The sequence below is a fragment of the Suillus subaureus genome (genome assembly GCF_016647635.1).
Source record: "Suillus subaureus strain MN1 chromosome Unknown BJ212scaffold_1, whole genome shotgun sequence".
Lineage (NCBI taxonomy): Eukaryota > Fungi > Basidiomycota > Agaricomycetes > Boletales > Suillaceae > Suillus > Suillus subaureus.
This window is the reverse complement of record NW_024538557.1, coordinates 83,030-105,289: the sequence shown is the minus strand read 5'-3', so window position 1 is coordinate 105,289 and position 22,260 is coordinate 83,030. Positions and strand designations below refer to the sequence as shown.

General features: G+C 47.9%; 6 protein-coding genes across 6 annotated transcripts; 4 read left to right on the top strand and 2 right to left on the bottom strand.

The window, feature by feature from the left end:
• Nucleotides 1–365: 365 nt before the first annotated feature.
• Nucleotides 366–1,292, top strand: BJ212DRAFT_1473961 (uncharacterized protein; the record flags this gene model as incomplete). Its single annotated transcript, XM_041339024.1, has 2 exons — nucleotides 366–694; nucleotides 974–1,292. The coding sequence occupies 2 exons, from the start codon at nucleotides 366–368 to the stop codon at nucleotides 1,290–1,292; spliced, it is 648 nt and encodes a 215-aa protein (XP_041199575.1).
• Nucleotides 1,293–3,050: 1,758 nt separating this feature from the next.
• BJ212DRAFT_1307858 (uncharacterized protein) lies at nucleotides 3,051–6,827 on the bottom strand. The gene is made up of 15 exons (XM_041333866.1): nucleotides 6,332–6,827; nucleotides 6,178–6,278; nucleotides 5,829–6,129; nucleotides 5,361–5,776; nucleotides 4,807–5,308; nucleotides 4,644–4,750; nucleotides 4,557–4,592; nucleotides 4,450–4,500; nucleotides 4,330–4,394; nucleotides 4,214–4,281; nucleotides 4,073–4,161; nucleotides 3,957–4,024; nucleotides 3,771–3,909; nucleotides 3,586–3,723; nucleotides 3,051–3,535 (listed from the first exon to the last, which is right to left on the bottom strand). The coding sequence occupies exons 1-15, from the start codon at nucleotides 6,660–6,662 to the stop codon at nucleotides 3,167–3,169; spliced, it is 2,781 nt and encodes a 926-aa protein (XP_041199574.1). The 5' UTR covers nucleotides 6,663–6,827; the 3' UTR covers nucleotides 3,051–3,166.
• A 1,246-nt stretch (nucleotides 6,828–8,073) lies between these two features.
• On the top strand, nucleotides 8,074–13,702 carry BJ212DRAFT_1473959 (myosin 5; the record flags this gene model as incomplete). The annotated part of the gene is made up of 15 exons (XM_041339023.1): nucleotides 8,074–8,214; nucleotides 8,283–8,412; nucleotides 8,465–8,702; nucleotides 8,762–8,783; nucleotides 8,832–9,012; nucleotides 9,096–9,757; nucleotides 9,805–9,858; nucleotides 9,912–10,705; nucleotides 10,758–11,185; nucleotides 11,236–11,323; nucleotides 11,374–12,529; nucleotides 12,588–13,119; nucleotides 13,173–13,294; nucleotides 13,347–13,448; nucleotides 13,496–13,702. The coding sequence occupies 15 exons, from the start codon at nucleotides 8,074–8,076 to the stop codon at nucleotides 13,700–13,702; spliced, it is 4,857 nt and encodes a 1,618-aa protein (XP_041199573.1).
• Nucleotides 13,703–14,227: 525 nt separating this feature from the next.
• Nucleotides 14,228–15,459, bottom strand: BJ212DRAFT_1307846 (uncharacterized protein). Its single transcript, XM_041333865.1, has 4 exons — nucleotides 14,983–15,459; nucleotides 14,607–14,937; nucleotides 14,484–14,552; nucleotides 14,228–14,430 (listed from the first exon to the last, which is right to left on the bottom strand). The coding sequence occupies exons 1-4, from the start codon at nucleotides 15,291–15,293 to the stop codon at nucleotides 14,293–14,295; spliced, it is 849 nt and encodes a 282-aa protein (XP_041199572.1). The 5' UTR covers nucleotides 15,294–15,459; the 3' UTR covers nucleotides 14,228–14,292.
• Nucleotides 15,460–17,088: 1,629 nt separating this feature from the next.
• Nucleotides 17,089–19,135, top strand: BJ212DRAFT_1442997 (Cupredoxin; the record flags this gene model as incomplete). The annotated part of the gene is made up of 9 exons (XM_041337761.1): nucleotides 17,089–17,135; nucleotides 17,247–17,315; nucleotides 17,364–17,408; nucleotides 17,495–17,534; nucleotides 17,596–17,760; nucleotides 17,808–17,883; nucleotides 17,939–17,942; nucleotides 18,013–18,739; nucleotides 19,070–19,135. 9 exons carry the CDS (start codon nucleotides 17,089–17,091, stop codon nucleotides 19,133–19,135), a joined length of 1,239 nt encoding a protein of 412 aa, XP_041199571.1.
• Nucleotides 19,136–20,499: 1,364 nt separating this feature from the next.
• On the top strand, nucleotides 20,500–21,425 carry BJ212DRAFT_1442996 (Snf7-domain-containing protein; the record flags this gene model as incomplete). The annotated part of the gene is made up of 5 exons (XM_041337760.1): nucleotides 20,500–20,511; nucleotides 20,557–20,721; nucleotides 20,769–20,924; nucleotides 20,983–21,198; nucleotides 21,246–21,425. 5 exons carry the CDS (start codon nucleotides 20,500–20,502, stop codon nucleotides 21,423–21,425), a joined length of 729 nt encoding a protein of 242 aa, XP_041199570.1.
• Between the last annotated feature and the right edge of the window lie 835 nt (nucleotides 21,426–22,260).

The window sequence follows — 22,260 nt, the reverse complement described above, 5'->3', positions numbered from 1 at the left end:
AGTACATTGCCAGCCACTTCCAAATAAAGGTCAACAACACAGATTCTGAATCAGACCAAGGCCCCTATCAAATGCTACTACTTATTCGCTCGTCTTAGTACTGACAATGAACAATTCACTTTTGCAGCGTTACAAGAATCGTTACTCGTCTTGCATCCTTTCCTTTTACGCACAATCATTGACTTTGACGTCCATCGCATTATTCTCATTATCACCAGTCTTGCCGGTGAGAACGATCTGTCAGACTGCTGTTCATCTATGTCTGTGTCTGTCTCATTCAGCCTCGGTAAGCACCCGCGCATCAGACATATGAAACACATGTTCACAAACCTCAAGGTACCGTTGTCATGATCATTTTCGTCTTTATGGCCATGGTCACCGTCCTCGGCATACTCTTGCTTGTCATCGTGCGTGTCCGTCGCCACAACGATCGCTACGCCTGCCGCTCGTTGTTCTCGAGATTTCCTCGGAGAAAGGAGAGTTCGGACGACGACTTGACTGTCTCTATCTCCCCTTCCTGTCCGACGGTTGTTGGTCTTTCTTCTACCAAAGGCTTTCCTATGATGCACATGACTATCACCCCACCCACCCCAGCGCAAGCTCCCCCATGGCCACACAAGAGAGATTCCTACGAGAAGGATGAAGTTCGCCAGTTGTCTCGCAACAGCCACAGCGAAGGCATGGTGGCGTATGGGTACGCTATATGATGACCATTGCCCCTAAGCGTCTTCGTAGAATAGGCTCATAGTTCCTCAGTTTGAGTGTTACAAGTTTACGGGCATCTGTATCAACGGACAAATTGTGGTATAATCTGATGGTACACCCAGAATATCACGGTGCGGTGAACGCCGTAGATGTAAACAGACAAAAAAACAACCGTCACGAAGACGGGAGTATGCAAAAAATTGTTGGACTTCATGGGTCACAAGGTCATCACCCTTCGCCACTTGTCCTCACTGCCGCCAACCCACAGTGCCCATAAAGGACTAGGCTCGTCCACTTTCGAAGCAAAAAGCTTTCCCCACCCGGACCAATCCCAACCGTCGCGCACCGCGCCGGGAGGGTGGCACACGTACTTTCACCTAGCCACTCATTGGACTATCCTTGTCGTTCGCACAACTCGGACCATCCATCCACACTCGCACACCGCCCTATCACCGTCTCCACGACGTGCGTCACGGAAGTCGCATCCGGTCCAGAAAGTCGTTGACCACTCAGCCGTCGCTCGAGATCCGGAACACACTCCTAGCAACTTCCCAACCGCCTTCTTGCTCGTACGCCAATCGCAGTAAACCAAGACAACCACAACTCCCATGAGCCCTTCACCCGTCATCAACATGACCCTTCTAGATCTACCTGTCTTGTGCGTGATTCTGTCATCTGGGAGAGGAACATGCACACCACGAAGCCATCCCATCACCACTGAATTCGAGAATAAGTCTCTATCGCCCCTCCCGAAGGAAGAGTGATGCAGCGGAATGACAGTAGACTTGAGGTGTGAGAGCCGAACCCATGGTTAAAGACAAAAGAAGACAGGATCGAACCAGTTGAACCTGCGAATAGGGATCCCAAGTAACTCGTGGGGCGGGGTCGAACATGGGTACGAGGAACAGACCGGTGAATTGAAGGATGGTTGAAAAAGCAGAAGTACATTCGACAGATCAGGTCTTCGCGATGATCCCGCCGACGTACGTCAGCTTCGAGCGAATGCCCTTGAACATAATCTGAACCTTCAGAATGACAACGGTCAGTAGCATCGCAAATATGGTCACAGAACGTGTTAAAGTGTGGAACAAGCTAATCGTACGCGGCAACTCCGCAGTATGTCTCTGACACGTAGGGTAGGGGAGCCCAGGCTGCAGGGACGACAGCAAAGTTGCACCCATAACGCACTAGCCGAAACAGTCTTTAGTATCCCTTTCCTGTACGTACCGTACTCGCGACCAAGTGCATTCCAGACCAGGTTCCATGTCGCAAATCACCGCGAAGCCAGGCTGTTTGCTGCGCACACCAGCGCTCTGAAGCTATGCACATTTTCTTGTTCCAAAGGAAGCAGAGAAAACAACATGGCTCACGGCGAGCAAATCATAAGACGCCGGGGGTGAGGAGCGGGTGATCCCAGTGAGACCACCCACAACTCGAGGAAAGAGTCAAAGACTCGGACTACGGGAATCATGTGCGTTGACCTGCTGAAGAATATGAACCACGAGAGGTAAGGGCAAAGACGCAAGACAAGATAACTGATCTTCCAAAAGCGGCCCTGGGTAAATTGATCTCTACAGAAATCTGCGCGTGACCCAGGATGCACGCCACTGGCAGTTAACCACAGAATGCGAACCTGTGCGTGATCCGCTCCTTCTCTTGATAGTCACCAAATAAAATCCCGCGACACCTCTCTAGCACTCGTTCCGTGGTTCAACCTCTGCCCACAACATGAACCGAAGCATTTCCGGCACCGCCTTCCCTTTAATCGCAGCCGTGTCGGACATACGAAAGTGATTAGCTTTCTGTGCGTAATGTTCAGACACGTCCACAAAGGATTCCCGAGGCAACACATGCGAAGGTCTGTGCGTATGCATGAGTGGAGGTGATTCCGTGATCGGTTACAAGCGCATTCCGAAGAGGCGATGAAGGTGGCTTCAAAAGAGTTCATCGCAGAAGAAAACAGCAGCAAACGGGCAGACGCCCGAGGCGCACATGGAAAACCACCGTCATAACGCGGCCCAACCCCAGAACAATGCCGCGTTGTTTGTGATCCATGCAAGTAGAAGATATTCTCCCCGTAAGCGAAAATCATTAGGGTTAGAATTCATCCCGTTGGGATGGATGTTGTGGCTGGAAGCAGCGATGAGCTCGATGGTGGCCTGGATAGCATCTTGGTGCGAGTGGTCTCCCGAAGTGGCCAGGGTGATTGGAAAGTGGACAGCAGACGCTAGACATAGTAGAGCTTGGTACAGAGAATAGAAAGAGACGTGTCACCTGAATTTATTGACATCGTGTTGTTTGGTCGAATAACAACGCGCAAACTGCGTGACGTCACAATAAAATAATTCCCCTTCGTCTTCATTACATTTAAATGTATGATGATACACAATAACTCTAGCTACCATTACCCGTAAAATTCCATCTATGCTACATGACAAGGCCTTTGAATGAGATATCCTTTCTACTCACGTCCCACTGTACTAAACCATCCTTCACCGGGCGTTCCAGGTCCTTCATCGGCATCGTAAACACTCGTTTCTGGCCAGGCATGGGTCAACCACGCCGATGTACCGAATAGCTGGCGGCACAACTCCAATAAACTTTCTATGGTATCAACCATATCCCTCATGACCTCACCTTCCGCAACTGAGTATGCCAAAGAGATGCCCTTAACCGACACATCCACGTCGATACCCCTTCGCAAGGAAGCTTCTATTTGTGATTCAAGTTTTTCAAGTGCTTGTCTCGCAGATGGGAGGAACTGTGGTAGAGGTTGTCGAGCTTGAAAGACATGCTGGCTCGCAAACAGCGAGATGCAGATACAGGATATCTGACAAGGGCATCTGATACGGTTCAGCAGTCGAATTTATCGGTACTCACAAATTCCTTCCGTTCTTTCAGGACTGATGCAATAGTCTCCTTGCGGGGTATATTTTCCCTTATCTTTCTAAGACCAGTCATCAAGTCAAGAATCTTTTGTATGTTGAGGACCACCTCGCGGTAGTGGCGCATTGGTTTCTGTGAATGAGTTAGTTGTGGAATTTGAACTAAGTATTCAAGCCCACCGGCACTAGACTGAGTTCGTCATTCATAGTAGTCAGCAGCGACGAAGATCGATGAAGCGCATTGCGAATTTGAAGTTCTGACTTCAATGTCTCTTGCTTGTCGTGTGGCGTGAATACGTATATATTCCGAAACATCCCCCTGCAAGTGGTTTAGTGGAGCACATCATAAACGGAAGGATAACGTACTGTACGAGGAGAAGATATAACTGGCTGAGCAATCTCAATGTCCTGCTGGTCTGATTCAGAAACAACACCTTCTGGATATTAGCAAATGAGGTCGAGCATGAATAACATCGCCATACCCGGCTGTACCGAGGAAAGACAAAACTATTCATTGCCAACGCAGTGATGATGCCCAACGCAATCATTGAAGCCCTCATCCAAGCTAAGTCTGCGCAATCGTAAGATATATTCATGTCAGGTCCACAAGTGGAAATCGATACCTTGGGTAGACACTCCCGAATCCGGAGTTAGGTATTGGTATAGCACGATAGGAGGAAGCGTAACGGACCTGGATAACGATCAGCATCATGCACAGCAGGTAAAATGGAGACATTACGCGACGACACCCAAGGACGGGATCCTGCTTTTTGTGACAAGCCACGTAACGGGTATATCAAACAACTGACAGCGTTGGTCAGAAGATGCAGGGTGCTGTCAATTTATCGGAACTACTTACTGTGACCATTACCACTATACCAATAGAATTCCTTCCGCAGATAGCCCATGTCTAAGTAAATGTGATCAGCGCGTGAAAATGATGGTATCGCAGGAGTCAGGACGCACGATATAAGCATATATAGCTCCTAGAATGGTCCCTGACTATCAAATACATCAACACGCCGTCGCAATTTTTGATCAAACAGGATTTACGAGACGCAAATAACCGACGCGCCAGGTCGCTCCAGTATTTGTTTCAAGGACCCATACGTAGCTGATGATCATCCATTGGCCGTGAATCCACTTAAACCACTGGAAACCTAACATTGAATTTATGACGATTCACACTTGACTGGGGACACGAAAATAAACGAACCTGCTGAGTTGGAAGGAAGAAAAGCCGGAAAACTTAGCATGGCCACCCCAATGGCATTTTTCGTTGCATGCTGTAAATGACTGGAATGTTGCGTGTTGCGGATTACCTTTGATGCTCCTAGTCGAAGCTGAAGTATGACGGGATGGTTCCAAAGGTGTTGTGGTGTCGACAGCAAGTATCGTGGGAGGGACTTTAATGATAACTGGTGACCAGTGGGAATTCTTCTGATGGCATGGGAATAGGGAACCTCTTGACTTGTTACCTCATCCTGTCGATCGACAAAAGCAATGCCTTGTCGGACTTCCTCAGCTGATAGAGTTGTCTCTGCTTCGAAAGCATCATGGGCTATAGGTACACCGTATTCCTCCATTATGAAAGTTCGTGGCGCAACGCCAAGCCACTGCCATGTCAATCGCGGAAGCCAGAAGCGAAGTCGAGAAGCTTCGTGGTGCGCAGCAATGCTCTGAGATACTTGCAGTATGTGGCTCGTGTCGTACGCCATCTAACTTCGTTGGCGTATTCAGCTCAAATAATCCTCGGATAAGATCACTTGCCTGTAGCAATGACGTCACAAACAGGCACTGATGATGGAGATAGGAAGGAATGATGGAATCAGATGGGGAACCCGGTTCTTCGCTCAATGTTCGAATAGTGTTATGTAACTCGCTTTTTGCAGTGTACCATGCGAGATTGAGATTGATGGCAGCCGCAGTAACTGCATCTATCTCTGTACGCAATGACTTGCGCCATAGTGAGGCATGCGTATACACGCCGAGCACCAGATCTTCGACTGCTTTGATTGAGATCATGATGGTTTTACCGAGCTCTATCGCTGAAGCTTCGAAGGAGGGAGATGATGCACAATACGATTCGTTGGGCCAATCGGTTTGACCTGGCCGGGGAACCATTCCCCAGGATAATTCACGCCGCAAGTGTTCAACCATGCCCAGCAGAGGCTTAAGGGACTTGACTGGTATGGTATATTAATATGTGGAAAATGAGTATATGAACAGGATGCTCACCGCTAACGCGCCCAATACGGAGTTCAAAAGCTGCTTGATAGTACATCTCATTCAGTGTCACAGACCGGTGGACCAATTCTACATGTAAATCTTTCAAGTCAGTAATTTGCTGGGAAGAAGGATACGTGAATGGATTGTCCGTGCACACGGATAAGCATCGGTGGATAATTCTCAATGTCGACGCGACTTCTTCAGTAAGGTGAGTCGAGGACCAATGTAAGATCAGCATGCTAGAAAACAAGCAAACAGACGCGGCTGTCACGGTGATCCATAAAAATCCGCCCGAGTCCGAGAGGACAACCTGCGTGATTGTCAGACTACGTGTAGAGGGAAGGACACAGCAACATACAGAGGTTGTACCAATATTGTCAGTCAACAGCCATATGGACACAAAGCACGATATCCGCGCGGATAAATGGAGACGAGGAAGACGGCTTTTCGCCCAACCAGCTTTCAGAATAGCTTGTTAGCTGTGTCTGTATGGCATGCGGCGGGAGACGAACCGAAAAAGCTGATCATCACAAGGAATACAGCTGGTATGAGACGTGATGTCACTGATCCCTCTTGTGAAATAGCTGCAAGGTATTTGGCAAAGGTTGAGATGCCAATACCTGCCAGGGCACCTGCAATGTTTATAAAAGTAATTTCAAGCTGCTGGGCCAGATCCTCTTGGACAGAGAATACGAGCTCTTTCAAGCTCAACACGAGGAAAGCCGACGATCCCCCCAGCTGGGAAAACGAATGAATGGTCACAAAAAGTATGCAGAGAAAAGTAGAAACGACCCGGGCCAATGCACGACGGGAGATACGCTTTTTTACAAACTCATGCAGCATCGACTGGGTATGAAGACTTTGAAACGAAAAGACTATATCCCGAGATGAGATCTTATAAAAGGCTCTACATGCCTTCAAGTCACGGGCAAACTTGTTTCGTGAGTAAACGAAGAATGACCGCGAGCCGGCAGGAGTCAGCCAAGAGTAGTACCCTGAGCGCTTGTGCCTCCGCTGGGAGCTTGAGCTCCATGCTTGAGTTGACCATTTTTGAATATATTTACATACGTGATCCGAGTCCGCGCCGATTCCGGGGTTTGAATTGCTTAGGACTTCACCTTACTACAGTTGCGGCTGGTTTCCAGTCAAGGTTTGGATATCCGACGTTGATTGTCTATGTAAGTGGTTACGTTCTCTACGTATACGAGGGTCAGGCGACCGGTCGACCGGTCAGGTTGGGTAAGGTTCAGGCCCAGGTACTATACATATTATCCTGCCAGTGATACTAATATCCCCTACAGTCTATTCGCGCGGCCAGACTCAGTACGTGACGCTTTTTCGCAGGGATTTACTTATCGTTACATCGCGTGACAACCATCACGTTTCCACGTCAAAAGGTGTGACTCACGAAATGATGGGCTGAGTGCTGAGGCGGCAGGCCTGAGCGATAGACTGTATGCAGATAGACTATAACGTGTACGATTACGATAGGACCCTGAATTCCTGGACCTCCAGGTCTATGCGATTTTCTGGGCCTCTTTAGGTCCAGGTCTATGTGAAAAATTCCACTCAAAATTCTCTGTCACGCCCGATCATGCCGGCCCGCCTTACCATTCTCTCATGCCACAATTTCTCGTTGTCTTTTTCTATGTGCGCTTCATGACGCATACCTTCTTGTTTGTGCCAGGCAGACAGAATCATCCAATTCACCTCAGTATGCAACATTTGTTCGGCCTTCGTTGAGATGTCAGTGTTCGTGCATCCTCTGATCCCACAAGCATATGCGACGACGTTCGTGCGTCCTCTTCATTTGTTCATTTTCAATCTGTGTTCAAAGATGTCTGTAGCCCAAATTCTCATAGCTTCTGATGAGCAATTGACTAGCAGTCACGTACTACGCAGTCAGTTGTTGGAGGTAGTTCATAAATCAGTTCTGTTTGTCCTTCCTCACAATAAGTGTCTCCCTGAATATACTTTGAAGACCATTATCATGCCATCTTGCATCCAAGAGGTTTATACCCGACACCCACGTTACGTAATTACTTTCGATATCCAAAACCAGTCAACTGTAGTAAGTACTGTAAGGTGAAGCCCTAAGTCACTGCCCATTTCTGGATATTATGGACCGTGGGACAAATTATTCAAATGAAGGTCCCTCAGTACGAGTCTCAGTGATCACAACTCGACCGTGTTGCACTCTAGCTCTGGCGCACGGTCAACGTAGCTCACGACCGTTACCTACGACGCCTTGGCAATGGCCGAAAACATTTACAGCAAGGGAACGAGAGTCTGGTTTGAAGACAAGGATCAGGCGTGGATTTCTGCAGAGGTCGCAGCTGTTACTAAAGGCGCTGACGATTCGATAAAACTGGCGTTTGTCGATGAACGAGGCAAGGTACGCGTCATATTTCCTCCTGTTCAATTTACAGAATTCGCCGACATGGGTTGCAACGTGAATGACAGGAATTTGTCATTAATACCACTGGCAAGGATATCAAGGCCGGAAAGGAAGGCTTACCTCCTCTTCGAAACCCTCCCTTACTAGAAACGGCAGATGATTTGGCCACCCTATCACATCTAAATGAGCCTTCAGGTATCTATTTTTTTTTGGTGACCGTCGGAACCAGTACTGAGTGCTATTCAAGTCTTGCATACCATTCGTAATCGTTATGCCCAACATAGCATCTACACATATAGCGGAATCGTGCTTATCGCTGTCAATCCTTTTCAGCGAGTTACTCTATATGGACCCGAGATCATCCAAGCTTACAGTGGGCGGAAAAGAGGAGATCTGGAGCCTCATTTGTTTGCCATTGCTGAGGATGCATATACCGCGATGGCGAAGGAGGGCATGGGCCAGACGATCATTGTATCGGGTGAAAGGTAATTTCCATGCATCTGTAACTTGTTTTTAATGCTGATATACTTGTGTCGTCGTTTAGTGGAGCTGGTAAAACTGAATCAGTGTGTGCAGTGCTTCTTCAAGTTACTGGAACTCTAAACTATTTTCAGGCTAAATTCATTATGAGATACCTGGCATCGGTAAATCCTCCCGAATCCCAAACAAAAGCGAAGACGAAATTTTCTCTCGACGAATCTAGTGAAATCGAGCGCCAGATACTCGCCACAAATCCGATTCTAGAATCGTTTGGAAATGCCAAAACAACTCGTAACGACAATTCTTCGCGATTTGGTAAATATATCCAGGCGAGTAATTTGAGCTTAGGCCGATGAATATCTAACATGCGCTGTAGATTCTTTTTGATGGCAGACAAGAAATTGTCGGCGCACGAATCCGGACTTACCTGCTGGAACGATCACGCATCGTATTCCAACCAACGACCGAACGGAATTACCATATCTTTTATCAACTGTGTGCTGGCGCGCCGTCGAAAGAACGAAAGGACCTTGGCCTTGACACTGACGTGACTAAATTTCACTATCTGAAACAAGGAGGACCGACTTCGACACCGATAAGTGGAGTTGATGATGCGGAGGAATTCCGGGCAACGCAACAGGCATTATCGACAGTTGGAATCAGTGTAGAGAAACAGTGGGCCGTCTTCCGACTTCTCTCGGCACTGCTCCATCTGGGCAACGTGAAGGTTACCCAAACACGAACCGATTCGGCCATAGATGACGCAGATCCTGCCCTTCTTCTTGCTACTCGCTTCTTGGGAGTGAACTTCGCCGATTTCAAGAAGTGGACCATCAAGAAGCAGATCATCACGCGCTCAGAAAAAATTGTCACCGCACTCAACGCCGCACAGGCGACAGTTGTTAGGGACAGTGTGGCGAAGTTTGTGTATGCATGCTTATTTGAGTGGTTGGTGGCCATCGTCAATGAAAGTTTGGCTGGTGAAAATGGAGATGCCGCCGAGCGAGCTGAGATGTTCATCGGTGTGCTGGACATCTACGGGTTTGAACATTTTCAGAAGGTTGCATCCCATCCTTCAGTCAATTCACGACACTCAACTGTTTACAGAATTCCTTTGAGCAGTTCAGCATCAACTATGCCAATGAGAAATTACAACAAGAGGTGAGCGTGAAGTATCTGCAATGTGTTCATGGCTTAAGATATCAATATCGTAGTTCAATTCTCACGTCTTCAAACTCGAGCAAGAGGAGTACGTTAAGGAAGAGATTAACTGGACTTTCATCGACTTTTCAGACAACCAACCTTGCATTGATGTGATCGAAGGGAAACTGGGCGTCCTCGCGCTCCTTGATGAAGAGTCGCGTTTACCGTCTGGCAGTGACGCATCTTTCCTTCAAAAGCTGAGCACCCAGCTTCTGAAGCCTGCCAACAAAAACGTCTTCAAGAAACCTCGGTTTGGAAATTCTGCGTTCACCATTGCCCACTATGCCCATGATGTCACGTACGAAGTCGAAGGATTCCTCGAGAAGAACCGCGATACAGTTCCTGATGAGCATATGCTTTTGCTAGCATCCACGAAGAACCCCTTCTTGAAGGAAGTTCTCGACGCTGCCCTCGGATCTGTGAAAGTAGCCGATCCTCCACACCCCGGGTCACCCTCTCTGTCTGATTCCGGTAGTGGAGGTTCCCGTCGTTCATCCATAATTCCTGATCCCGGTCGTTCATCGTTGGTCGCAGCGAACACCGGCCCCAAGAGACCAGGAGCTGCCATCCGGAAGCCCACGCAAGGCTCTATCTTTAAGGCTTCCTTGATCACCCTGATGGATACCCTCAGCATCACAAACGTCCACTATATCCGGTGCATCAAACCCAACGAAGCTAAAAGACCTTGGGAGTTCACACCGTCTCAAGTTTTGGGTCAGTTGCGTGCTTGTGGTGTTCTCGAGACCATACGTATTTCTTGTGCTGGATACCCTTCACGTTGGACTTATGAAGAGTTTGCTGAGCGGTATGATCACTACTGCGGCCTTCCGCATTATTCATTACTGATCAATACACAGGTATTACATGCTGGTGCCCTCAGCAGATTGGCAGCCAATAATACAGCACATGGAACTCAAGCCTCTCTGCTCACTTATTCTTGAGAGAACTATCAACGACCCTGACAAATATCAGAGTGGTCTTACAAAGATTTTTTTCAGGGCCGGTATGCTCGCAGCGTTGGAGTCCCTCCGCTCAGAAAAGCTCAATGCTCTCGTCACGATTGTGCAGAAGAACATGCGCAGGCGCATGGCCGTAAAGAAATACCAGGAGTTGCGTCGAGCTACGATCAAAATCCAAACTTGGTGGCGTGGTATATTGGCCCGTAGACTCGTGGAGAGCATTCGTAGAGATTTTGCCGCAAGACGTCTTCAAACTGGTGTTCGCCGTTTCATTCAGAGGTCCAATTTCTTGCAAACCAGACAATCTATCGTATTATTCCAAAGCCGTAGGTATTTTGTGAATTCGTACAACAACATATTAAATTTCTCGTCACAGGTATCCGCGGTGCCCAAGCCCGACGGCTGTACAGAGAGAAGAAGACTTCACATGCTGCTATTCTCTTGCAATCTCTTTTCCGTGGAGTGTACGTCAGAAACAGTCAAGTGATAATATTTTACCAATTTTTTCCCCTAGGCTCTATCGTCGCAGTCACAAGACGGACATTAAGCGTGTCATTTATTTGCAATCTTGTGTTCGTCGACGGCTCGCTCGGAAAGAACTGAAGGCTCTCAGGGCTGAGGCCCGTTCAGTCTCAAAGTTCAAAGAGATATCGTATCGGTTAGAGAACAAGGTAGTAGAACTCACTCAAACGCTTCAGACACGCACGGAGGAGAAGAAGGTACTACAGGCGCAGCTTTGCGAATTGGAGAAACAGATTCAGCAGTGGACATCGAAATACGAAGAGGTCGACACAAAAGCGAAGTCCTTTCAGACTGCACTATCAACAGCCGAGGCTGAACTATCACGCCGTGATGAGCTTCTTTTAGCAAAGGCTGATGTAGAGAAGCGATTGGACGAGGCTGTTGCTAAGGTCGCGGAGAAGGAAGCGATAATGCAAAAGCTTTCAGACGAGCTCGTTGCGCAGGCAGAGAAGCTGCAATTCCAAGAGAAGGCCTTTGCTCATACCCCCTCACGCTCTGTCGAGGATGGCTCCGTTATACTGACTCTCAAGAATGAAGTCAGTAGCCTACGGGAGCAGCTAAACCGAGCCAATGCCTACAACGCCCTCACAAGGAATGCTCGGGTCGAAGCTCCTGTATCACCTACCTTTGCTCCGGCGTTGCGTATACCTGATTCTGGTGGTCTCTCCAACGGCGCAGCCCTTGTCCCGCCCTCGAGTAATCGTCACCAACGAAGACACAGTTCCGCAGGCGTTGTTCAACTCAGCCCGGCCGAAACCCGCACGTCCGTTGATGAACTCATGCTCGATGTCAAGAAGAATCAAGCTCTCAACCATCGCGCAGTATCTGTCGCATATAACGGCGAGGACAATGTCCTTCGCATGCGCAACAACGGCCTGGCAGATGTTCGCTCGTATGATGACCTCGCTGAGGAGAAGATCAAGCTTATGCAAGATACCAAGCGATTGGACGAGGATGTTCTTGTTGGTCTCATCAGAGGCCTGAAGATTCCAGCACCAAGTCTCACTAACCCGTCGGCTGTGAAGGAGATCCTTTTCCCGGCGAATCTCATTAGTCTTGTCACCAATGAGATGTGGAAATATGGGTTGATACCGGAGAGCGAGCGGTTTTTGGCAAACATTATGGAGTCCATTCAAGCCCATGTGATGGTAAGATTACTATTTATCATCAAGTGTTTTCATTTGCTAAACATGTTGGACCCTGAAGTCATTCAACGGTGAAGATTCCATTATACCCGGAATTTACTGGCTCTCGAATGTCCATGAGATGTTGTCGTTCATCTATGTGGCTGAGAGCGACATGCTACAGGGTATTGGCCCTGGAGAAGAGAATGCTGTCCGAGAGTTTGACTGGAATGATTACGAACGGCTTGTTACGGTCGTCAAGCACGACCTTGGCAGCTTGGAGTATAACATATACCACACGTGGATGCTGGAGACGAAGAAGCGCCTTGCGAAGATGGTCGTACCTGCTTTGATAGAGAGCCAGTCTCTTCCAGGGTTCACGACGAGCGATGGCGGTGGTCGGCTATTCAATCGTCTCCTGAATACAAACAGCCAGCCAGCATATAGCATGGACGACATCCTAAACCTTCTGAACATAGTTTGGAAGAGTCTGAAGAGTTATTACATGGAAGATTCAGTGGTGCAACAAGTCATGGCTGAACTCCTAAAGCTGGTCGGCGTCACGAGCTTTAATGACCTTTTAATGAGAAGGAACTTCTCCTCTTGGAAACGAGGTGTGTCCCTATCCATCGCACAGCATCGTTTCATTGATATCAAGTTATCTCAGCCATGCAAATTCAGTATAATATCACACGTATAGAAGAGTGGTGCAAGTCTCACGACATGCCCGAGGGGACGCTCCAGTTAGAACACTTGATGCAGGCCATAAAACTCCTGCAACTGAAGAAGGTGCGTCTTACTCTTACATTGGGTCAAACGTTGGTTTATACTCGTTGAACAGGCAACGCCCGCAGATATAGAGATCATCTATGATGTTTGCTGGATGCTAAGTCCGATGCAAATACAGCGAATGTGTACGAACTACTACGTGGCAGAATATGAGGTATGACACACACATTCTGCAATTATTTTCTTCGCTGACTCCTCCAGAACCCCATTTCTCCTGAGATTCTACGTGTAGTAGCTTCGCGTGTTCAGGCAAATGATCGGAACGACCATTTACTATTGTCTCCCGAGTCGGAAGAGGTCGGTCCATTTGAGCCTCCCTGGCCTCGTGAGGTGTCTGGCTTGGAGACATACGTTCCAGCGTACCTCAATGTGTCTCATCTACGCAGATTAGCTGCATTAGTAGCTTGATGTTTCGCCTGCGCCTGACCCGACGTTCCTATAATATACCTTACACAGCCCATCGATATAGCTCTAGCTACTTCAGGACCTTGTCAACTCCGTTTATGTATATGGCATCCCCGACTCCCAACGTTAGTGGAGCTCTTGTCGAACACGATCGGTTTCCCATCTCCAATCGACATCAAGTTGTCTGTTTGTCATTCGGTTCTCGCTGAGCCCCCTTTTTCGTTATGTATGCTTCAGTAGGCCGCTCCTGCATGGCGCATGGTGTCTCAAGCGTTTCGTTATGGAGCGTTCTAGAGTTTTGCGTCGACTTCTCTGTTGACATCGCTGTCTGGTGTCCGGGTCTCACCACGGCAATCCAAAGTAAGGCGGGTTTCGAACCTGCAACAGATTTCTGTCATGTCATACTTACTACTTGGGTTAGCAAGACTGGACATCTACAAGGCGAAGAACATCATGAATTGACAGCGGAATCACAAAGGAATGTCAGTCAAGTCGGGGGCTGGTGCTGGCACTGTTACGATTCAATAGACTTGTGGACAAATCCAGCGTAAAATTCAAATTGAGATCAAGACGAGTATCACGACATTCAGTGATCAATCACTTCGACTATAAGGAAGAGCCGACAACATGACAGTACAAGTGTCCTCCACTTGCTCAGACAACAACAGATCATTCTGGAGGGGTGAGCAACTTGAAGGATCTGAGACTGATTTCTCTATGAGGCATAACGGCTAACAGAACGATGAGGTTATCGAGATCGTGTTCTTGGGCAAATTTCACTAACTGTTTGATACGAGGAGGGAACCCCAAGATTCGCCGAGATCAGGTCCAATGCCCTGCCCGTGACCACGGACTACAAGCCAAAAGTGAGATAATCCACATATAAGCCCATCAAGATGGATGTTACCTTCCTGAACCAAAGTACGCGTTCTTGCATGGGCATCCCAGTCACCTCCAATCGAGCTTTGATGTGCAGGCGTTCATTGACAGGTACGGTGGATGGTTTGTCCCTAGGGTCCCCTGCAATAGCACTATGACGCATCTTCATGAGTGTAACTTTCTGTATCTGAGCCAACTTCTTTGGGTCCGTAGGAAGCGTCACTGTGCGTCGAATGGCCAGGGGAGTATGTGAAGGTGGATTGGAAAAATGGCGTGCAAGGATACTTTGAGCATGTTTCTTCTCATCGGACTCCTGCTTCTGCAGACCTGTACATGAGTGCAAATCTGGATGACGATGACTAGCCGGTTGAGTTTCTTGTATAAAATGATTCCGGAAGACATACTCGATACAAAATGACAGAAGGCATTTCGGGCATGCCGTAGATGAAGTTGGTTTCGTTTCGACGTTAGCCTCTTGGCTGATAGCACTTTCAAGGCTCGGTTTCTCGCAATTTCCAAGAGCACATCTCTGGCGTTTTACGACGGGGGCACGTCCCTCGGAAGGCCCATCATGATCCAGTGACGCACAAGTGTGTTTATCAGGGGAGATGTGGTACCTACAAAACACCTTGTTACAGTGGCACTTGATTGGTAGGAAGTCAACCTCGTGGCAGGAGGTTAGATCACAATGCAGTCCGACTGCATCAGGCTCCATAGGATGTTAATTCACTGCGGAAACGAGAAGATGATGGCCATATCCAGATTATTCCCAAACTGGATACAGGCCCTTGAAGGTCATCTGTTTGGTCCAAAACATGTGCATATGAAACGGCGCGCTATTCGGACCCTAACCGTCTGTATGAATCTACATAGTGGTTTTCAGTGCTGCGCATGCTGCCACATCATTGCCATCTCAAATACTGACATGTGGCAAACGCCAAAGTGGACAACAGCGTGGGCCAAGGGCCATTGCTCACTTCCTCAGTTATGGTTATTTCAGGCGACTTCAAGAATTAACAAAAACTGAACTGTGACTGTCTGCGGTCGCGCGATTCATTCTGCAGTCAGCGTCACTGCCATAACCTGGCAGCCGTGGACGGATTCTCATTGCTGATAAGTCCTTCGTGGTCACTGCAGCCGGAATACCCCTTATGATCGCGTCGCAACAATCATCCGCCTCACCTTTCAAATTTCTGTGGCGAGACACCTGAGCGTTCTGTGCGCAGTTGGCCGCCGCCAAGGTCCTGATGGGCACCTACCGCGGCGACCAGGCCCCAATCCTAGGTTGTTACACCTTTTTAACTAACACGACATTCACTGCACTTGTTGAAGTTGTTGACGATATATAGGCTTTGCATGCCAACTTCCCGTCCCATTTTAGGCAAAGCCATTGCATGAGTTCAATATTGAATCATCGACGAAGAGTCTCTGCTCTGAATACTGGCGTTGCAATGCTTTATTTACTTCCAACAGCAAAATGATGTTGGTAATTCCTCTTTTAATGGAAGGCGCAATGTTAACATTGACTTGACGTCCCACTCCGTGAGGGGTGACGGTCCCGGAATTGTCATTCTGATCATTTTTTTTCCCTCAGGTCTCTATCAAGACATGCATCCAATGGTTTTTTTTGGTTGCGAACTAATCTGGCCCATACAATTTAGTCTGCCAATGCCAGTGTGCGCAATCTTGTAATAACCACACAAGAAGTGACCGTTGTCAGTATCTCAGGTCTGCAGCAAGCTGACGTGTGCGTCTAAACAGGTACTAAGTCTGACTTTAGCATCGATATAACTCAAGCCTGTCTATAATACAGCAAGCTCTTGATCGTGACTAAAAGGGAATGAAGCCGCAGGGTAGGCACAGCATGCTCTATTCCTGCATCCTCCCCGATCACTGCCTGGTCCCGTGGTTCCGTGGTCCCGTGCTCTGACAAGATACGCTACTCACACTTATTACAGCGACACTATCGGTCAGATACTGGAATAAAGCGTCCGCAATTTCGCCAGTTCCATTTTTTCAAACCGATGCTTAACACAGATGTCATCGATATCTGCGTTTATCGCTCTCAAGACACACGAAAAGGCCAGCACTGAGCTTTCTTTCAGCGTGTGATCATTCCTTCCAAACACTCTAATCCGATTCTCTCGCATGGTACGCTTGACGAGAGGTCACTACCAGCCATCTGCATTCTTCTTTCCTGCGATTGGAGAATCGCATCGGACCGCTCTCACAACCCAGCACGAGGACTGCTATGGGTCAGTTGGCTGTTCTGGCCGCCTGAGGTATCTCATGTTGTGTCTGAGTCGTGTCTTCGTGGCACGCCAAAATTCTTCCACGCGTTGGCTGGCTGCTGCTGATTCTGACTCTTGGGCATGCTGTTTATATTCAAATGCACGGGGCGAAGTAGTCATTGAGCAACTATTTGCCGCGTAATCACACGCCGGTGATCATCGCTCGAAAAAACACTCTCAAGGCTATCTACCGCTCCAGGATAAACGCTGCGAAGAGAGATGTGTCTTCTCATCATCTTCATTTTCTTCATTCCACTGCTCTCCTGGCGAGAGCGTTTTCTATCGTGATGTTTACTCCAATTCTAATCGCTTCTTGTATTTCATCGATCAATGCTGCAGCTATAATATCTCGTTCACAATCCTACCCGTTATCTCAGTGAGCTCGGCTCCCAAACCAAACTTACCGTAGGCAATAAGGTCATCGCTCCCAATGGCTTCGAACGCTCGTGAGTCTACCGCCATGATTTCAAACCTCGCTCCTAATTTTTTAACAGAGCGACTCTTGTAAATGGCGTGTTCCCTGGACCCTTGATTTCAGCGTAGAAGGTGAGCTTCTATCGACCCTCTCGTCGTGCACCAGCACTGACCTCATAATAGGGAGATGACTTTCCATTGAGGTGGCTAGCGAGCTCACGGACACCTCGATGTTCACGAGTACTAGTGTCGTAAGCAACGTCAAATCGTCAACATTGATGTCGATTGACTTTTTAACCTTGTTTGCCGCAGCACTGGCACGGTATCTACCAGAATGGGACAAGCTATGCCAATGGGACGTCCTCCGTCACGCAATGCCCCATTGCGCAGAACCACTCTTATTTGCACTCCTTTTCCGCCCAGAATCAGGCAGGCACTTTCTGGTATCATAGTCATTATTCTATTCAATATGCAAGTGTCACTCCGACCTTGCATGCGCATTAAAGGACTGTCCTGTGGAACAGTGTGATGGTCTCAGGGGACCACTGGTAATTTATGATCCTGACGACCCTCGGGCGTACATGTACGACGTCGACGATGGTAAGCGAAAAATTGGTTCATATTAATCCTCTGACCATCATGCATTGCCAGAAAGCACCGTGATTACACTTTCCGACTGATAAGTTCCATGAACGCTGGTGGTCTGCCCGACTAAAGTATTATCTCTAGGTATCATGCTGAGGCCACCATCTTGCGCTATATCATAGGCAATGTCACTGACTCTGTGCTCGTCGATGGACTCGGTCGATATGCAGGCGGACCAATGTTTGATCTCGCTGTGATTAGCGTCGAGCAGGGAAAGCGGTATCACTTGCGCCTTGTTTCAACGTCGTGCGATTCAAACTTCCAGTTCTCCATCGATGGCTATAGCTTGACCGTCATCGAAGTGGATGGACAACTGACTGAACCTCTGGTAGTAGATCAGCTCCAAATTTATGCGAGTCAACGTTACTCTGTAGTTTTGGTAGCTGATCAACGGACAGACAACTACTGGATACCCAACCTTCCCAATACGGCCAATGCATCCTTCAAGGGAGGAACAACCTCTGCTATCTTACGCTACAAAGACGCCTCGCAGGCCGACCCGACTACGATCAATACAACATCCACGAACCCATTGCTAGAGACCAATTTGCATGCCCTGATCAATCCCGGTGCTCCTGGCATTCCAGAATATGGAGCGGCTGATATCAACCTCAACCTCCAGGTTTCCGCCGTCGACGGAAACTTCTACATCAATAACGTCTCACTCGCAGCCCCCACCGTTCCTGTCCTACTCCAAATTCTTAGCGGAGCTCAAGACCTTACTCAGTTGATGCCAAACGAGAGCGTCATCATTTTCGAGGCTAACAAAGTGGTAGAGTTGACATTGTCGACGACCAGTCTAGGAGGACCCGTACGTATATTCCATCATTCGACGCTTACTAATCCTTGATATCCAGCGGTTTTGCTGTGGTAATGGCTGAAAGTCCTTCTGAAACCCGCACAAATATGTAACAAGCGCCAGGTAGGTTATCTGTGAAGAAACCGAATTTCTATGGCTGAACTGCTTTCCAAACACATGGGATCAGTTGTGTCCGACCTTTAACGCTCTCGCACCCTCACAGTTGGGGGCTACGGGTCTCGAAGCAACTGCTAATAGTATGTCCGCTAACCTTTACCCACCATCATCGCCGCTCCCTTCATCTGCATAGTAGTAGATGTGCCACTCATTTTGATTTTTCAGGGTTTGCAGGACAACCCCTTCTACCTCATCATAAATTATGATATGGTACTAGCTGATGCTACATAGTACGATGTAATAACTAATGTCTAGCTTGAGGCCTGTCAGATAAACCATACTCGAGGTTGTGTCTTGATAGGAATCAAATATATATCTCCTCAGGTATGGACAGGGTATGGATCGAGTCTGCATTGCATCTAGATAGGGTATGATTAGCAGTAACAAGAGGTGCAACAGGTCGCCCTGTAGTGGCCACTATTCGAGAAACACGCAGATAGAAAACGCTACTAGTTGAACCGCCACATTGCGCAGTCTCTTGTCATGTGCCAGGAATACTCAGCTATGCAGTGCAAACAACCCTGTCCATTTCCCTTGTGTGTCCGTCGGAGAAAACTCAAATTACTTATCAGATATCCTGTGAAGACTGGGTGAAAGATATAATAGATCGCATCCCGCGTTCCTCACCAGTGATGACAAAGCAATTGGGAGGCATCGTGAAGACTCAGTGAAAGGAACACAATAGTGAGCGTAACACGTGAGATTGAGTCCATTAATGTTGGTGCAAGCTCAATTGACACATGCTCATGATGCTATCAAGGATGTACACCATTATTATGTGCATATATGCACTAATTGAGATGAATTTGAGCGCACCATGACAAAGGACCAACAGATCGAGCGGCGAGGATAATCAGAACTGCAGTAACCATGTAAGTAAGTCCAGAAGTCACAGTCACAGTAGACAGTGTTCACCATATTGTAGTACACACGCGAGAATTTGCTAAAGGTCTTTGTCTATAAAATGTAAGCTTTATAAGTGAAGATGAGATGTCAACATACCAGCGCTGGGCATCAGCATGTCTAGGAAGCATGAGCTGACCATGGCAACTGTCAAATGAACAACGACACCACAGAGCGACTTAGATGGTACAGATAGGGACGACCGAGGTGGCTGGATATGATGTGGCGTAAGACTAAGACAGAGGACTTGGTGGAAGTCTAGAGGTAGCTTGAACTGTCAAGAGGTCCAAACAACGTCTAGATACATGTTTTAAGTGTGCCGTGGTCCAGTTAGCATCGAGTTTGGGGCGCTGTGTGGTTTGGTGGTCAGTACTTGTATCTAAAGTATGGTTTGGGTATGTTTACCTGATATCGACTATCCAAGTCTGTCTGTCCGCCATTTGTAACTTCCAAACTCCTCGCGTCCAGTTCGAGTACAGAACTACTAGGTACGGATAGTGTTTAGGCAGACGGCTTAACCACGTCTAGATTCTAGAATAGGGTCTGATCACGTTTTCAATGAATGATTTGAATTCAACGTCGCTCGAAATTATTACGTAATTAAATTGATACGTAGTAGCTAACGCCAAGACCCAAGCTCAGGCGCGCAGCAATCCTGCAGCTGTAACTTCACCACCCGGACGCAAGTTGTCATGAATATCATAGTGCGCTCTCAAATTGTCACTTAACATCTACTAATGTTTTCAAAGGAAACTCTATTTGGAAGGACAGTCACGCCCGCCGAGCGATTGCGACAACATCAGCGTGCATTGAACAAAGCACAACGAGAGCTTGACCGCGAACGGTCAAAGCTCGAGCAGAGCGAGAAGAAGCTTGTGGCAGACATTAAGAGGAGTGCCAAAGCTGGCCAAATGGTACTTTTCTTTCCCTCGTTGTGTATTAATTTCAATGTTTTCAGTAGAACGCATGTAAAGTGATGGCGAAAGACCTCGTTCGCACTCGGCGCTATGTCCAGAAGTTTTACCAAATGAGAACGCAATTACAAGCCGTTGGACTAAGGATACAGACTCTAAGAAGTAATCAACAAATGGCAGATGCTATGCGCGGAGCCACGAGAGTGCGTTTGGCGATTCTTCACGTGTTCAACCCTGCGTCCTCATTGACACCTTTTCTAGGCCATGGCATCGATGAACAGGGGATTAAACCTCCCAGCTATCCAGAAGATCATGAATGAGTTTGAAAAGGAGAGCTCGATGATGGATATGAAGGAAGAAATAATGTCGGACGCTGTGGACGATGTTATGGAGGATGATGCTGAAGATGAAGAGGAAGAAGGTGATAAGATATTACGAGAGGTTCTTGACGAAATAGGTGTCAACCTTTCTCAGCAAGTAAGTGTGGTGCCATCCCTATCTCTCATATATTCACCCATCTGCAGCTCACGGACGCACCTACTGGTCTCGGCTCAATATCGTCACCACTGACGGAACGCAGACCGGTGGCACTGGGAGAATCGATTGGCGGAAGTGGCTCTCCCAAAGGCGACGACACGGCGGGGGGTGGCCCATCGGATGAAGATAGCCTCCAAGCAAGACTAGACGCTTTAAGACGAGGATGAACCTTAATTCATACATCCCGCCCTTCACTTCTACACATTCTCATTGACTGCCTGGCTATCTCATCACGGAATATATATCTCTTTTGCCTACGTGTAATGTTGCCGCAGAGGCGAGGTGGTAAATTGACACAGTTCGGACTAACGAGTTGAAACGAAGTGAACCTCGTTCACCTCGCGATTTAGAAATGAGTTCGGGAGTGATACGGACCGGTAGTCCAGCCAATGAGAAGCTAGGGACTCTGCATGCGACGATTATTTGCAAGTTACTAATACACGACCAGCAGATATCTATCTACATATTGTAAGAATTCTGGAATAATATCCAATTGGTGTCAACGCCATGAGTGCGCGAGCCCCTTTCATGCTCCGCTTTGGCTCAGAGACGTGCTCCACTTATGATTAATAACGACTCCGAGTCCTATTGACATGTTCCGAAGACAATATCACAAGAGAAACGGAAATGATAGACGGTCAGATATTCAAGGATTCAGGATATCATCTATCTATCAATTACAGATCGGCAGTTGGATCAAAGACCGAGCTCGGTATATACTTGAACATATCGCTTCTTGGACCGGTACCAAGTGGCACCCCGGCTAGGACCCTGAAAACCAGACCCCAACATCGCGCCCAACAGCGCCTACGCCGTCAAACGGCGACCCGCCGATCACCTCGGCCAACCCCAAACCCCATAGAACTTACTTCCCAATAACTTTTACCCTCTCTTCAACTAATAATATCCATAGAAATGGCGCGTGGCGGCACTCCAACGCCACCACCAATCTCAGCTCCTCTCACTAGAAAGAACAAAGCTACTTCCAGTAAAACCCTACTA

Excerpts from the sequence above, each read along its gene's own strand:
- BJ212DRAFT_1307858 (XM_041333866.1), bottom strand. The coding sequence starts at position 6,662 with ATGCTGCATGAGTTTGTAAAAAAGCGTATCTCCCGTCGTGCATTGGCC. Across the intron at positions 4,593-4,643 it reads GCGTCGGTTATTTGCGTCTC|TCAGGGACCATTCTAGGAGC; the intron begins GTAAATCCTGTT and ends TGTATTTGATAG. Across the intron at positions 4,162-4,213 it reads TTCGGGAGTGTCTACCCAAG|ACTTAGCTTGGATGAGGGCT; the intron begins GTATCGATTTCC and ends ACGATTGCGCAG.
- BJ212DRAFT_1307846 (XM_041333865.1), bottom strand. The coding sequence starts at position 15,293 with ATGGAGCCTGATGCAGTCGGACTGCATTGTGATCTAACCTCCTGCCAC. Across the intron at positions 14,553-14,606 it reads GCGTACTTTGGTTCAGGAAG|TCCGTGGTCACGGGCAGGGC; the intron begins GTAACATCCATC and ends TTTGGCTTGTAG. Across the intron at positions 14,431-14,483 it reads TTCCCTCCTCGTATCAAACA|CCGTTATGCCTCATAGAGAA; the intron begins GTTAGTGAAATT and ends TCGTTCTGTTAG.